The 14937-nt window shown below is 47.2% G+C and overlaps 1 protein-coding gene across 8 annotated transcripts in view; it reads right to left on the reverse strand.

Annotated features, from left to right (window-relative positions):
• Positions 1–611: 611 nt before the first annotated feature.
• The window catches only part of mecom (MDS1 and EVI1 complex locus), a 109280-nt gene continuing 94954 nt past the window's right edge, over positions 612–14937 (reverse strand). For 4 of the 8 annotated variants that reach the window (XM_053873082.1, XM_053873079.1, XM_053873076.1 and 1 more), the window contains 10 exons: positions 12227–13586; positions 12043–12133; positions 10830–10856; positions 7093–7259; positions 6925–7002; positions 6166–6335; positions 5470–5614; positions 4008–4223; positions 3784–3940; positions 613–2406 (listed from right to left, as the gene is read on the reverse strand). In XM_053873082.1, the coding sequence (XP_053729057.1) occupies positions 2272–2406; positions 3784–3940; positions 4008–4223; positions 5470–5614; positions 6166–6335; positions 6925–7002; positions 7093–7259; positions 10830–10856; positions 12043–12133; positions 12227–13586 (2546 nt within the window). In that variant the 3' untranslated portion in view covers positions 613–2271. Of the gene's footprint in view, positions 2407–3783; positions 3941–4007; positions 4224–5469; positions 5615–6165; positions 6336–6924; positions 7003–7092; positions 7260–10829; positions 10857–12042; positions 12134–12226; positions 13587–14937 lie in introns of all 8 variants that reach the window. The other 4 variants (XM_053873083.1, XM_053873077.1, XM_053873078.1 and 1 more) reach the window with 3 other exon arrangements.

A 14937-nucleotide genomic window follows, 5' to 3' on the forward strand; every position in this document is an offset into this window, starting at 1 on the left:
AAACAACCCTTCTCATCAACGTTTGTGTCGGTGAGTCAATAAAGGCACTAAAGTTTGCCGGCACTCCATTATGGCTGCGTCCTCCACCATCACCGCAGCTGACCTGGTCAAAGCTGGCCGACCCACAGTGACCTCATCAACAGAGCGTGACCCCCGAAGGTGGACCCCCCTCGGAGCATGCGCTGCTGACGGCAGGCCCATCCAGTCAGGCGCCAACACCACTGTAAACGCAGCCCACTCAGCGCCAGCCATTTTACCGTCAAAGCCAGTCCTCTCACCCCCTCCAGCTCTTGGAGTCGCCGGACAATGGCGCAACAGAACCTCCCAGCCACAATGTCCGCCCACGTCTGCTGGCAGCAGTGACTTGGGGGGAGGCCGGATGGGAGGCCTGCAGCATGGGACGGGACTCTTATTGAGCGTTTGAGCGATGAGCCAGGTCATCACATCTACCCACCTCATCCATCATGCCACACAAACGGACACAAATAAAGAGGACACATTCCTGCCTCTGCTCCCACTACCACGCTCAGGCCCTCTGCTCCCTTTCTCCCTCAAAGCCAGCCAAACCCTGAGGAGAAAAGAGGAGCAGAGTTCAGGCTCTGCGTCACATCCAGAGGCCATGGGAGTGACAGAAGAAAGCGCCAGGTGCTGGCTGACTCCAGGATAACGTTGGAAATCTGCCATACAGATCGTAGAGAGGAGTTAAATGATTTGGGAAAAATAATCAATATACAGATGGTATTCCTTTATTTCTTAGATGCTCCTCCCACAGTATTGAAATGCATAACAGTTACATTGTAGAAAGCATCGAAACAAAGTACCTCGACTTAATGACGACTTCATTTACCGATATAAAACAAAACGACAACAAAAAAAGGAACCGAAGAAAAGCAACAAATCTGATCCCTCAAAAAGGGAGAATAAATGAAAGTCTTTTGTCATTCATTGTAAGTTTGGCACGAGGGATTAGCAAGAACCGAATGTCACACAAGCTTGCAGACAACCGTAGAAGATGACACAGATCCAACAGACCAATCATGCGCGTTTGAAGAACTGATGCCTCTTTTTTTCTCTTTCAGCTTTTATACATGTTTTTTATTCTTTCATATTTTGTGTCTTTACAATTGAATCATCGAAAACAAACAAACTATCTATTCATCAACCAGTTCCGTTAGAGGAGTAAGGAGTGATCTGTATATTCAATACTATCCGCCACTCAAATGTGATCTACAGACCCATGAGACTCTGGGACATGCCTTGGGTGAGGAATCCCACCCACCACCAGGGCTAAGAGCAGTGCTATTCAGTAAACAAACTACAGTTTGCCAAGAAATAAATACAATTCTCAACATACAACAGCAAATAACAACAACAACAACAACACCAACTGAAAAAAACCCAACAACAACAGAAAAATCAAACAGATGATTGTCTAAAAATGAAAGACACACAAGTATGGGTTAGCTAACAACTAGCATTCAGATGTAGTGGTAGTGTTGACGGACTTGGACGGACTTTTCTTTTGTTTTCTTTTTACACATATCCGTGACAGACCAACGATCAACTTCAGCACTGGCTACTCAGTAAAAAATGTTCTACACAAAAAGGCGAATCCTTTCACAGCTAGGCGCCGGCGACGGGATGGAGTGCCGTGGAGAAGAGCGATGCTTCCGTCCTCGCCGTCACCCCAGTGATATCAACGCACTGTAGCAGTGTCTGAACATGGTTTTCATTTCAACCCAGGTAGTACACTGATAAGAAGGCCCGGTCGACCTCCGTGTGTTTGGTGAGTGTCCTTTAGATTGAAAACGTTTTGAGACGGGGGTCCTACACTTGTATGCCCAGTCTATCAAATGGTGTCGTCTTAGAGACTCACTCAAGTTCACCGCCGACGTTCTAGCGCAAGTTTGATGATCACCAGCTGCCTTTGCTGTGCAAAATTGAAAAGAATAAATACAGCTATTATTACTTCAGCTTTATTATTTTCACCGCAATACTTCCTGATCTCTCCTGGTTGATGTCAGATGATTTTTTGTTCTCTTCCTTGGACCAAAAAGTCTCAGAGGTACGTTTATGCGCTTGAAGTTTTTCCTTTTCATGGGCAGTGACCGGGGTGTAGAAGGCACCACTCAGCAGTCAGATGGGCCGTGGTTCACTCACAGGACAATCAGAAGCTCATGATGAGTCTACAGATCACCCGCTTCAGGCTGCCAGTGCCATTGGTCAGGGGTTGGGGGGCTCGGGGTGGAGGGGATCCACAAGGGAGCGTCATCATACTTGACTAAGGGACTGAATGGCACTGGATTCGGCAGCAGCTCGCGCCAGACTGTGCCAAATGGTGGGCGGAGTACGAGTCGCAGGATGGAGCGACTCCTTCTCAGCCAGAGACAGCATCATGGCGTACGCCTGCAAGGAGACAGGAAACATCAAGCTCAAATGTCTCCCACGAGGGAAACCGTTTTGTTCTTCTTCTAAAATATGTGCGGGCACCATGCAGTCCTCAATGGCTCACAGGTATTTGGTTCTGAAGTTAGAAAAAAAACCACATTTCTAATTATTCTTATTACAGGTCATATGTGTATGTCATTCTCCTTCAATTACCTTCATGGCGTGTACATTTTGGTATCATATATACAGCATATACATATATATATATTTTATATATATATATGTATATATATATATATATATAATCAAATAGATAAACAGTGCAAACCATCTCCCTTGACATTTAAAATATCATCACAACTGGTGTTGACATGACCTGTTTGGTGGGATCAGGACCACAGACTAGTGGTCAACAGTGATAATCAGCTTCTTATGTCTGATAAGATGATCCAACAAGAAGATCCTGTGGTGTGAGGCGCAGTAAGAGTGAATTTGTCCTGCCAACTGCTTCCGAAAACGGTCGGGGTAGACACCCGCTAGGGGGATTTACAGTAGGATTTGTGCGTGTGTGACCTGTGGGGACCGGACCTTTTGCCAGTCCCTCAATTTGAGGATGAAGGATGACTGGATGAGGACCAAAATAAGGTGGTGGATATAATTAGGTTCCGGTGTGGTTCAGAGTCCTGGCTCAGGTGAGCCATGTGTTTTGGAGGGTGAAGTTACAGGTGAGAGGCTGGGGAAAGGCTCATGCCAATGAGAACCCTCCCCCACAGGGAGCGCAATACAAACGTGTGTGTGTGTGTGTGTGTGTGTGTGGAGAACCAGGGTCTGTCGGAGTGCAAGGGAGTGTGGTTGTTATCGTGATTTTTCTTTCAGGACCTTTCCATTAAAAAAACACCATCATCCTGTCCATTTCCCAGTTGTGGTTTCAGTTGATGCAAAGCATCTTCTTCCTCTCAACTCGTGTAATCGGTCGGTTGAGATTATCGGGACGCAGCACAGCCATCAAATCAACAGCAGGTTTTGTATCTCTGTGAGTGAAAGTCCTTGTGCGTGTGCTCTGCTTCTGCCTCCAGCTGCTGGCCTGGTGTGCCTCCATGCCTGGGTCTGGTTTCTCACGAGAAGAGTCCCGCACTCGTGCTTCCACTTGGTGCCACTCCAGGCTTGATGGTCGGTGTGTGTAATTACTCGTACAATACTCTTGTCTCTTCCTATGTAAAGCTCAATCTACCACCTGCAAGACGCCGAACACATATTGTCTGCTCATGTTTGTCCAGTTACCTGCTCATTGCCTGGCGAGAACAAATTCAACTGCACTTTCACCAGAGTCGGGAGAGTAACCTGATATTTGACCCGTCTGAAAGATGACGGCCGTTCATCTGCGGAGGAAGTTACCTGAGACTTGGACTTCCGAAAGAGAGGCTGTTTGACTGCCTTGAATGAATCTTCATCCTCGTCGCTCAGCTCACTCTCCTCCAGCTTGCGCATCTCTGAGAAGTGCTGAATATGGTCCAAGGCCGTGTAGCCGCCACTCTCTTCTTCATCGAGAAACCTAACCCAAGCAAAATCAACATTTGTCCAAAACAACAAGGTTTTATGAACTTGGGTGGCGAGCTGACCTTCTCGGGGAGAGCTTACAGCTGAGCTCCATCTGGTCCTGCATGACGTCGTCAGTGACGTTGCCGGGCAGCAACTCTCCATCGGCCGTGACAGGAGTGTTTCTGGTCTGTTCCATCGCTTCGTCAGCACCCAGGTCCTCTGCTTCGTCTTCCAGATCATGTGACACATGACTGTTCACTGGCGTCTTCTCGTCCTCAAATCGCCCTCCATTCAAGCTTAGGACCAAAAACAGCCAACAATGAGCGGAGTGCGAGGAATTTCTCATCTCTAGCTGCATGGAGAGCAAATGCATGTTAAAGATGCAAACATTCCTCTTCTCATGAGGACAGAAGCCATTAGGTGGAGTGTTTTGTGCTTTTGTTTTCAGTTTGGTTTCCTGAGGGCTCTGGTGAGAAGCCTAGCTCTATAAATACCAAAACAATGGAGAGTTTGGGACAAGCAGTGGCGACGTTGTGGGTCCAGAGCAGGACATGGCAGCTGGTGCGCAGCGAAGCCGGATTCCCGTTTGTCATCGCTGAGGCTGAGGGGCCTCTTGGAGCGGGGCAGCGGCGTTGATCATTGCTGCACTTAAGTGGAGTGCTCTGCCTCTCCTCTTGTTTATTTTCCAGACTATCTCGTATTCATCTAATAGGCAAAATATTTACCTGACAGCCCCATTTGCTGGAAGAATGATGAGAGCACTGCCAACTGAGACATTCCTGTAGCCCCGTGCAGCTATCCAAACTCTTCATTTCTCCCTCTTTCTCTCTGCAGGAAACCACCATTTGCTAAATCATCTGGGACCACATTAAGACCGATTCTCTAATCATCCTCTTGGATGTCTTTCGTCAGCTCTCAAAAATGCCATCGCACAGACGGGACGCTTGCAAAACTCAACCTCCTCTGAAGTGGCGCTGAAAAACAGAGTGGCGTATGCAAGTAGCAGCGCATGGTTTGATCCCCCACTGGGATGCAGACTGAGAAGCTGACAAGGATTCCTGCCACACACCGGGGCCCAGAACAGAGACCAGATCCAAATGGAGCGAAGGGCTCTGTGATTAAGAAAACAGATTCGCTAATTATGCTTTCAAACGTGGTAATTTGCAGGGGATAAAGTATCTATCAGAAGTCGTCAGGAGCGTAGCATTTGAAAGGAAACATGGGCCGACCCCGCGACCCCACCCCCTCGACCCTCTTCCTGAAGGCAGACATGTTGGTTCCAGATGTGCCGGGCTAAATGCGGCACTCTTGCTCCGAACCTCCTCAAGATTGTTATCTGAGCAGCCGGAGCTGATCTTTCTCCTCCTCCCTGAGCTGAGCTGAGAAATGGATTCATGTCATGCTCCATCAGAGGTCAGTGCGCCCCACAGAACCATCATCAATGATGGCCTGGCCGGACCGCTCCAACAGTCCAAATCAAAGCAGAGCTTTACATTCAAGCTCCAGACTTTTCAAGCGATGAAACAGGTGACACTTCTTTACCCTTCCTCAGACGGGTCCGGAGATGTCTGGTTCTGTCCCGTGTTGCCAATGAAATTCCGGATCTCATTGAAATAAGAGTCTTCTTTGTCGTCAAGTATGGCGCTGCCGCTGTCCAGCTCCGACTGAGGCGACGACATGGCAGTGCCTGCAGGTCATTTTCAGAAGACAATGGTTTACCAGCGTGGCTTGGATATATGCTGACAAAAGACTGGCACACAGAAATCATAGGCTCAAGAGGCTTGTTGTTCCAGAGGAACCCATCTGAACGCTCTTTTGTTTCCGTTCAAGGATTTAGAAATTCAGTACAAAGCTAGTCAATCTACAACTTAAAGTCAATTTTGGTTCAGAAGTCCAGAGGTTTTCGGCATTAAAAAGTCATTTACAAAAGCTAGAAGAGAGCAAAAGGTTCACGTGTCCTTTTATGGAGCTGGGATGAGGTGGAGACCCGACAAAGAGCCCCATTATATGCTTGTTTTTCTAGAGCAACTAGCCAAAACATTTGGTGTGTTGATCAAAGGGTTTTCATTTTTTTATTTTTTGCAGATGATAAGATGCAGTCAAGGGTCTTCTGAGCCCAGACCATTTATTGATGCGTGGTTCCTTTCATTTTTCCTCTCACAGCTCCAAAAACTTTAGAGATAAAGTCCCAATGGACAAGTTACAACCTAAAGTTTGGTTCGAAAATACCTCACTCACCTGAAAGGTTTCCGTTCTCATGCTTCTTGAGGTGACGGTCCAAGTTGGTCTGCTGACCGAAGCAGCGGTCACACAAGTGGCATTTAAAGGGCTTTTCCTTGTTGTGAATGTTGCGAATGTGTCGCTGCAGGTTGGAGGAAATGCTGAAGGAGCGGTCACAGTATTTACACCTGCAATTCAAACAAACGGAGTCAGTAAACAGAATGAAATGGGCCAATTGTGTTTTTATAAAGCTCCAATGTGTTCTGCGGGAATGGCAACACGATACAGGACGCACACGCTCAGAGCGCGCGCGCGCACACACGCAGCCGCAGACATGATGGAGGAGCTTGTTTAAGGTGAAACAGCTCTGCCTCTTATCTCCTGCCAGCACAATAAAATTGCATTCTTCTCTCGCAAAACAAGCACGCAACAGATTCGGTTGAAGCCCGGCAAAATGAGCTCCCATTGCCAAGTTTCTTCATGCAAAATTATAGGAGAAGATTACATCTTTTCTTCTGGTGGAATTAGCTCGCTGGATTGGCGGTCCCTCAGGAACCCGCTGTTATCTCCACCAAAATGACAATAAACAGCGGCAATCTTTAATGGCATGCCAGCGTGTGGAGCGCAGGCTATCAGGCTGCGGCAGTCCAGGCCTGGCTCTGTCCACGGCCAGCCCCTGTGGTCAACCATTGGGCCCACATTCCACTGCCCTAGTAACTGCACAGCTGCAGGCCCGATCTGAGGCATGATCCCAGTGTAGTCATTGCTAAAGCTCACCTGTACGGTTGCTCTCCTGTGTGAGTCCTGAGATGGCGCGTCAGGTTAGCGGACCGTGGGAATATTTTACCACAATATCTGAAGAAAGAAATCATAAATTCAGAGAGAGTTCAAATATAAAAGAAATGCAATTATAATGGAAATAAATAACACAGCGAACTTTGTGACCTGCACGTGTAACGTTCCTTGCCCTTGCGCAGCAGCGACTCTGGGAGTGCAGTGGGCGGAGCTCTGAAGTCAAACATGGAGGGCACAGAGCGCAGCAAGTCACTTGAGTCAGGTTTTAGTGAGCCAAACGTCTCGAGCTTTTCCGCCATGTTCTCAATTGCAGACATCTAACGAAGGAAAAAGAGAGGAGGAAGATGTCAAAGCAACCTCGGCGCAAAGACTGCTGCACATCAATGAAGATGAAAAGGTTTAGGTCATGGAGAATACAATATAATTCATTTAGATGAGAGATTTTCATTTCATGAAGGGACGAGATCACGACACGAAGAGCCCGTTTGCCTCTCCCGCTGTGATGCTGACCAAAGCATTTGCATTAGACAAAGCAAGTGTCTGTATGTTTGGCGGACGCTGTGGCTCACAGACTCCCCAATAATTAAAGAAAGCCAATCTGCTTACGAAACAAGCTGTTTCATCCACTCGACAGCGGTGTGTGAGAAAGTGCAACACACGGTGGTCAAAGCTGATTCATTGCCAACAACGTCTGTGAAAGAGAAAATATATTTCTGCGCGCGTCCACACATGTTGTGTGTGATTGTGCGTGCTAAATGTGTGTGTGTGGCAGAGGAGTGATTCATGTCCACTGCTGGGTTGTAAACCATTCTGTGCACAATACGGCCAGACAGCACATTCGTCAATATGAAAGATGTTGACATTACTGATCAAGGGCCAGACACGGGTAATAATGATATCGCCGTGCGGAGAGGGGCGGGGTGGGGAGTGGAGGGGCGGGTGGGGGGTGGTGGTGGAGGGAGGGTCCCCGTAGAGGCCTGTCAGCCTCCCTCACACACCAAAGGTGCAAGAGGAATTTGCATGATTTTGCCTGTGTAGCATTTGAAGCTGCTTTCTCATTCTTATTTCACTAAGGTGACAAATCAATGGTGATGTGGGTTTTCCACCAGAGTCCCGCTGCGACGCCCACATTCCATCTCCGGCCCGCACCCGCTGTCACTCTCCCGATTCACGCCGAGATAGACTGAGGGAAACCAGAGGAAGACGGGGCCTGATGAAGGACTAGATGATATTGGGACGAGTGCGAGAGACGGGGTGAAAAGATTGAAGGGAAAAACTGAACCGACGGGGCCCAGAAAGAGAGGTTCTGATGGATAGCTGCAAAGCCTGCAATCGCCATCGGCTGATGAGGAGTGACGGCCCAGTGTAAAGTTCCTGCTGGAGCTGTCGCCGAGTCGGCAGAGGGAGGATATGAAGTGTCAGCTCTGTTTGATTATGGATAGGCCCATGCTCTGCGTCACTCGGGCCAGAGGAGGAGCCAGCATCGCAGAGGATGGCGCTTTCATATTTCTTTTTCCCAGACTTCTTTAAGGTGCTGGAGCCAACGCTCAGTTTCTCTCCGTCACTCAATAAGAGCTCATAACTCCTCGGAACATTAGGGGCCCTAAAGCTGTCAGCAGTATCAAACTGTCCGATAAGACACTTTTTAGAGCTGTCGGCTCCTTACGCTGCTCTGCACGCTCGGACTTCAGCCTGCGCCATCTTTCTTTTTAAACTACAGGCAGCACGAGAACTTCAGTTCAACTCAGAAAACAAACACTAAGTGCTATTGGTTCAAAAGTAGGGATACTGCTATGGGAACAACGGCACGCGTAGTCGTGGTCATAGATTGGCCTGTGATACCACAAAAACAGTACGACTTTACGGCAGCGCAAAGGAAGACCATTTGGGTTCGTACTGCAGTGAAACATGTATCTGTGAGGCAAGAAAGAAATAGTGAGGAATGCTGTTCAAATAATACATTTGGGGAAAAAAATATATATATATAAGTACTCAGTGTCTGTATCACGCAGTACTAAAGTGCAAGTACTCGTACACTACTACTCATTTGGGGGAAATATACATATATATTTGTAATGGCATAAGTACTCAGTGTCTGTATCACACAGTACTAAAGTGCAAGTACTCGTACACTACTACTCATTTGGGGGAAATATACATATATATTTGTAATGGCATAAGTACTCAGTGTCTGTATCACACAGTACTAAAGTGCAAGTACTCGTACACTACTACTCATTTGGGAAAAAAAAAAAAAACTTGTGTTGGTGCATCCTTATAAAGGGATACACTGATGCCAAGTTTAATAATTAAATTAATAAAAAAAGAATGTACAACTGTGAGATTAAAAAAAAAAAAAAAGTCGTAATCCGCAAAGAGTTTGGTTCCACAGAGGTGAGGAACTTGACATCAGAGTCATGAGGCCACTGCTTGACTTGGTGTTTGGCACTACAGTGACTCTTCACTGGAGTATAGGGGGACACCCAGCCCAGCACCACGCAGTCTCACGCGCTCTTGTGAATTCCCCTTGTTATTGTACTGGAGGCGCTGTGTGTGTGTGTGTGTGTGTGTGTGAACTTGCTTGTTGCTGTAGTGTCGCTCTGGGACCGGCACTTGATTGGCTATCTTCAGATGTCAGTGACGCTGCGAGGGCCTTAATTAGTGAGATGCATCTCAATTGCTGATCTTTATCGGGAAGCAGATGTTTGGAAGGGAACAAGCCCCCGCGCTGCCTCTCAGCAGCCTCCCTCAGAGACTGTTCGCCGGGGAGTGATACGAAGCGGCCAGCACTGGCACAGCCGCTGCTTGGCTCTTCAGTTAAGGCTGAAGGATTCAGTGGGCTGGAGATGCACAGCCATGACAATCCAGCCAGTACCATTCATTCCTTCATCTGTGGTGCGCTGCGCTCACAAACATGCCTTCACCTCCTGCTTCATGAACATTGCTCTCCCTTTTTGGCAAATTCTCTCTTCCAGCTCAAACGGAACAACATATGCCCTCTCTAGACTCGCATCTGCAGTTCTAATCTTTTCCTTTTCTTTTCCCAAGAAGACCTGAACTATTCTCTGCCACAAATTTAAGATCGATTTTTCACCACTTTTGACGCAGTTTCCTCTTGAAATTGTTTTTCAGTCTTCTGCTGCAAATGCAGGTCAGTGAGTTGAAACTGTACTTCACTGCTGACTACGGGATTCAAGATGGCGCACAAGACAAGAATGTCAATTAAAATGACAAAAATGAACAATGATACTAAAATTAGGATTGTAAAATGTTTTAAAAATAAAGATAACTACTGGTCCTGGGCAGCCGTTGATTGAAATTGTCAACAGAGTTACAAACACAACAAAAAAAGCAATAAGGATTATGTTCCTTATGTCATGTTAATATATGACATAAAATATGCCACACATAACTCGATTCATCTTTTAATAAAAGATAAGGTGTAAATATACTCAATGTTTTCTAAAACAATCATTAACATCTTTTTGATATGAAGATTCAATTTAATGATGGCTTTTTCGGGCAACCTCAACATATTTTGTCTGACTGAATTTTGCAGAATTATGATGGCGTGTGTGTCTACTGTACTTCATTCTACTCATTATTTAAAGATTCCAATCAAAGTACAGGAAGAAGAAAAAGACAAAAAAAAAAGATAAGCAGCTACAGAGCTCAAATTGATCTATTGACAGATGAAATCATTTCTAGGTTATCAAATATTATAAACTGCATTAAGACATCAATCTTTGGAGATATAAGAGAGGCTATATTTTGAGGACGTAAACAATTGTTTTTTGAAAAAAACAGTAATGCAGCGAAGGGTCAAATCTGTGTGTTGTTGCAAGCTTGTGTGGCTGGTACTTTTTGGGTGAAGATGAGCCACTTACCCAGGTTCTCTGATCTGGCAAACGAAACTGAGGGGTGGAACAGAGGGAAAGAACGGTCAGTCAGGAGCAGAAAGTTGGGCGTGAATCAACCGATTGAACACATATGGGTAAAAGATGATGCCACTCTGCGTCCATAACTTTGAGTGAGCAACAAGCCGTCTGTTATTTTAAGTTGAAGCTATTTATAGCGCAGGAATTACAAGAGTGGCCCTCAACACTTCCCTGTGCTCCATCAACTCATTATAATGGCTCAGAAATTCAGCACCAACATGTCATATGAGCCAATATCACAGGGTAGTAAAAAGGAAATCAAATCACAATGTTTGCCCCATTTTTGTACCATCCATTTTGATATCTAGCTCAAAAGTGAGTTCACTGACTAGAAACAAAAGCCCTTCACAGAGACCAGAAGGGCCCCTCGCTCTCTTGGAGCCACCCTGGTCTGGCGTTTCTGGGAATGATTTGTGTGTCCAGACAACACCAAGTCATAAAGATGGCCTAAGCACTCAGTTAGTGTTTCTACTGATAGGACACCTCATTAAGGCATGTGGGACAGCCATGTGGCTGCTGCAGGCTGGACCCGTGCGGCAGTCTGGACAGGGGACATAAATCAGACAAATGAAACAGCCTGTAAAAACCAGGTCTGAAACGGCCAGAAAAAAAAAGCTTGTGCCTGAGAAAGTGGTGTTTTCACTTCCCGAGCGACCCTTCTCACCCGCAGGGGAAGATTGAACAAATGAATGTCAACGCAACACGTCGCACACACATGGAGTCTCGCACTGGAACGGCGGGCTCTGGGAGCCCAGGGGCAAAAAAAGAAGAAGAAGAAAAAAGTCACTGCTTTAAGAGCATATCATTTTTTATACCCTAATCAAAGACGTATTACGGGAAGACATGTCACACCGTGCCCTTTACTTCTGCCACATCTGTTTCAGATCCAGCGGCCTGAGTGTGCACTGGATTATCCACTCGCTCGTCCTCAGTTGAAACATGTAATCCATGAGGCCAGTCACTTTTGCTGCTTTTCATCCAAATACACATCTCACACTACTGTCTGCTTCTGCCTGAAGATAAAGAAAAAATGCGTCTACTTCATTGTGAATCCAAGCTATTTCATACCCCGATCTTTTCGTTTCTATTTTTATTTTAAGACCAGATTAGTAACCCAACTGTGAAAAGTAGAGGATGGGTGTGTGAGTGACATGGAACCCACCTGTGGATGGAAGAGGAAGCCGGGCCCTGGACGCATGTACTTGTCCTTCAGACTCTCAAACGGATCGCTCATCCTCCTCTTCTCAACCCTGCTAATAATAGATCTTGATCAGCTCTCAACACGAGCAGTCAGACGTACGTGCGCCAACCCTGTGTCAGGCGGCGTAACGTGGGAGCAACAGTACCTGTAGATGGGGTCCATGAAGAAAGGCGCGGGCCTGGCGTGCTGTAAGGAGGTGTCAGCCTTTGGGACGTCAACCCCTACTTTTTCCTCTTTGCAATCCGTGCTCTTCTTGTTGTCCTCTTCTTTGGCAGGTGCAAGTCGTCCACGAGTCCCCAGGCTCAGGTCAAGCGGCTGGTCCTGACTACTGGAGTTGGAAGCCTGTGGTTTGGTGGTCGATAGAGAAATGGATTTCTCCTTCCTTTTAGTTGTAAGGTCAAATGGTGACTCTAAAGATGATTTATCCTCTTTGCTGTCTCCCGCCGGAGACTCTTGACCACCCTTGGCTCTGAGATCTCTGTCGGGGAACGGGTACACTGGGGGAGAGAATGCTGGGAAGAAAGGCAGAGGGAACATGGCGGGATATGGCATGGAGCCCACTTTCTTCTCCTGCAGACCAGCCAAGCCAGTGGAGCCAAAGTACTTCTCAGCAATGGAGGCGATGGCCTTAATGGAGTCATTGACAGCTCCTGTTACAGCCGTGTGCTCGTCCAGTGATGAAGGTAATAGGGACGGCCCTGGGAAGTTTTCAGCTGCGCTGCTGCTCGTCAGGCTCTCAGGCGTTCCATCGCTCGGCTTCCTCTTGTGTTCTTGACCGTTTTCACGAGCCCCCCTCTCCCTCTCACTGTCCATGTCACTTTCCATCTCAGAGCACGACGTGCTGTCCAGGTCACTCCCACTAGGGGTGCTAACCTCGTCCAAGTCGCTACTTTCCGACTGGTCACTCTTGCTTGGCTGTTTTGCAGACGACAGCGAATGCTGGGTGAATAGTTCGGAGCCCATCGTCGGCTCGCTGGGTGAGCCCCCTTCCTTACGCAGAGCCTTCAGGAGCTCTCGTGACTCCTGAGCTCCTGGGCTGGGGGACAAAAGCGGACTCTTATTCAGATCACCCCCAGCAACGGGAGCATGCGCTGTGTGTCTGACCGGTGAGGTGGTGGCAGGGACGAGCGGTGGACGGTGGTAGAGCCCAGAGGGGAAAAGGCCCGGGAAGCTAAAAGGGAATCCAGGTGCAGCGGGGAAGGTAAGCCCACCGTGATGACGGCTGGCACCAAAGTAATCGGCCAAACCTGCGCTGCCGTGGCCCATGGCCAAGCCCGATTTATCCAAGCCGGGTGCACCTGGGAGCGGCAGGCCCTGGGCAAAGAGCCCCCCTGCGGCAAAATGGTTCTTGCCCTCACAGAATCGCCGATGCTTGTTCAGAGAAGAAGTGGTGCTGAACATCTGCCCACAGTCCTTGCACTTGATCTGCGTGCGGCAGTCGGCGTGCATGCGCTTGTGTCGGCACAGGTTTGAGAACTGAGTGTAGGACTTGTGGCACACCTCGCCTGCGGGGACACAGACAGACAACGAGGGATCACTCACTGACAAACACGAAGATATGGTGACCACAGTGAGAAATATTTTGTTAGAATCGGAGCCAGAAGAACAAATACAGTTTCAAGCAGGGCCGGGAAATTATACATATTACATTGTCATTGAGGGGCCGTCAAATCATTAGAGACAATTAGTAACAATAATGATTAGTGTTACATACAAATATTATTGTTCTGTTTTTAATATCAGGTGGTTCAACAATGATAAATCACTCACAATTTGGGGCAACCACAGATATATAACATATATGCGTGTGTAATACCACAGTATTTTTGTGATGAATGGAGGAAAAAAAAACATTTCTTTTCTCAACACGTGAAATCCACACATAATAAATATTTCTTTCCCATGGTGAGTTGGATGGTGTGGACTGCCGACACATTCTGGGCCCCTCATCACCAAAAACCCAAATTCCTCAACATCTTGGGCCTCATTGTCCACCCAGGGACGCTCCACAAACAATCGCACACATCCATGTGAAAAATCCCATTCTCAAACTGAAACAAATAGATGCAGAACTCCTGATAGGCGCACACATTCTCAGCCGTATGAAGCACAATAGTTCTATTTTAGGCAGGTGAAGGAAGCTGAGTTGAATGAATACTATCCTGCAGCTCGGTTCCCAGGGACATGTCTCACGTCCTCCGCTGCCCCTCTTCCCCTGTCACCGCTGCTGCGCCCTCACCTTGTCCCTACAGTGGTGTCCTTGTCATCCTGTGCTTAGCAACCTTCCCACAGTCATGTCATACAAGTGAATGATGTGCCGTGACTCCCATCGCTTCGGATCCACGTCTGACATTATCTGTAACCCATGTAACCCTGTCAACATTATCTGCCGGCGATAGGTGATTTGTGAAACCGTCGTCCCTGTGTAGCGCTTGTTATTGTTTTCCCATGCTCTTTCATCCCTGCTAATAAAACTTGGAGCGCAGCTTATGAGAAGAGGAAGGTGTCCCTCTTTGTTTCCATGTTCCTAGACAATAGATATTTTGTGGATCAGCGTTACTACTACCTCATGTTATACAAAGACGTCTAAACACAGGATAACATCACAGCGTAGTAAGAAGCAGATCTCGATGATTGATTTTTCTCACATTGTTATTAGAGCTTCAAAAACAAGGATAGGAAGTGGACATGTTGGCAGTCTGACTCCACTCCTGCATTCTTGGAGAGAGTCCAGCAGCGCACAAAAGGATGGAGTCAACCAGAAGCAGAGTAAAACATTTGGTATGGAATATGATCAGAAAATATATTGTGCAGCTCTACACTGAACATAACATTGTCCCCCCCCCCCAAAAAAAA

This window comes from Synchiropus splendidus, chromosome 8, assembly GCF_027744825.2.
Source record: "Synchiropus splendidus isolate RoL2022-P1 chromosome 8, RoL_Sspl_1.0, whole genome shotgun sequence".
In the NCBI taxonomy this organism is placed as follows: domain Eukaryota; kingdom Metazoa; phylum Chordata; class Actinopteri; order Syngnathiformes; family Callionymidae; genus Synchiropus; species Synchiropus splendidus.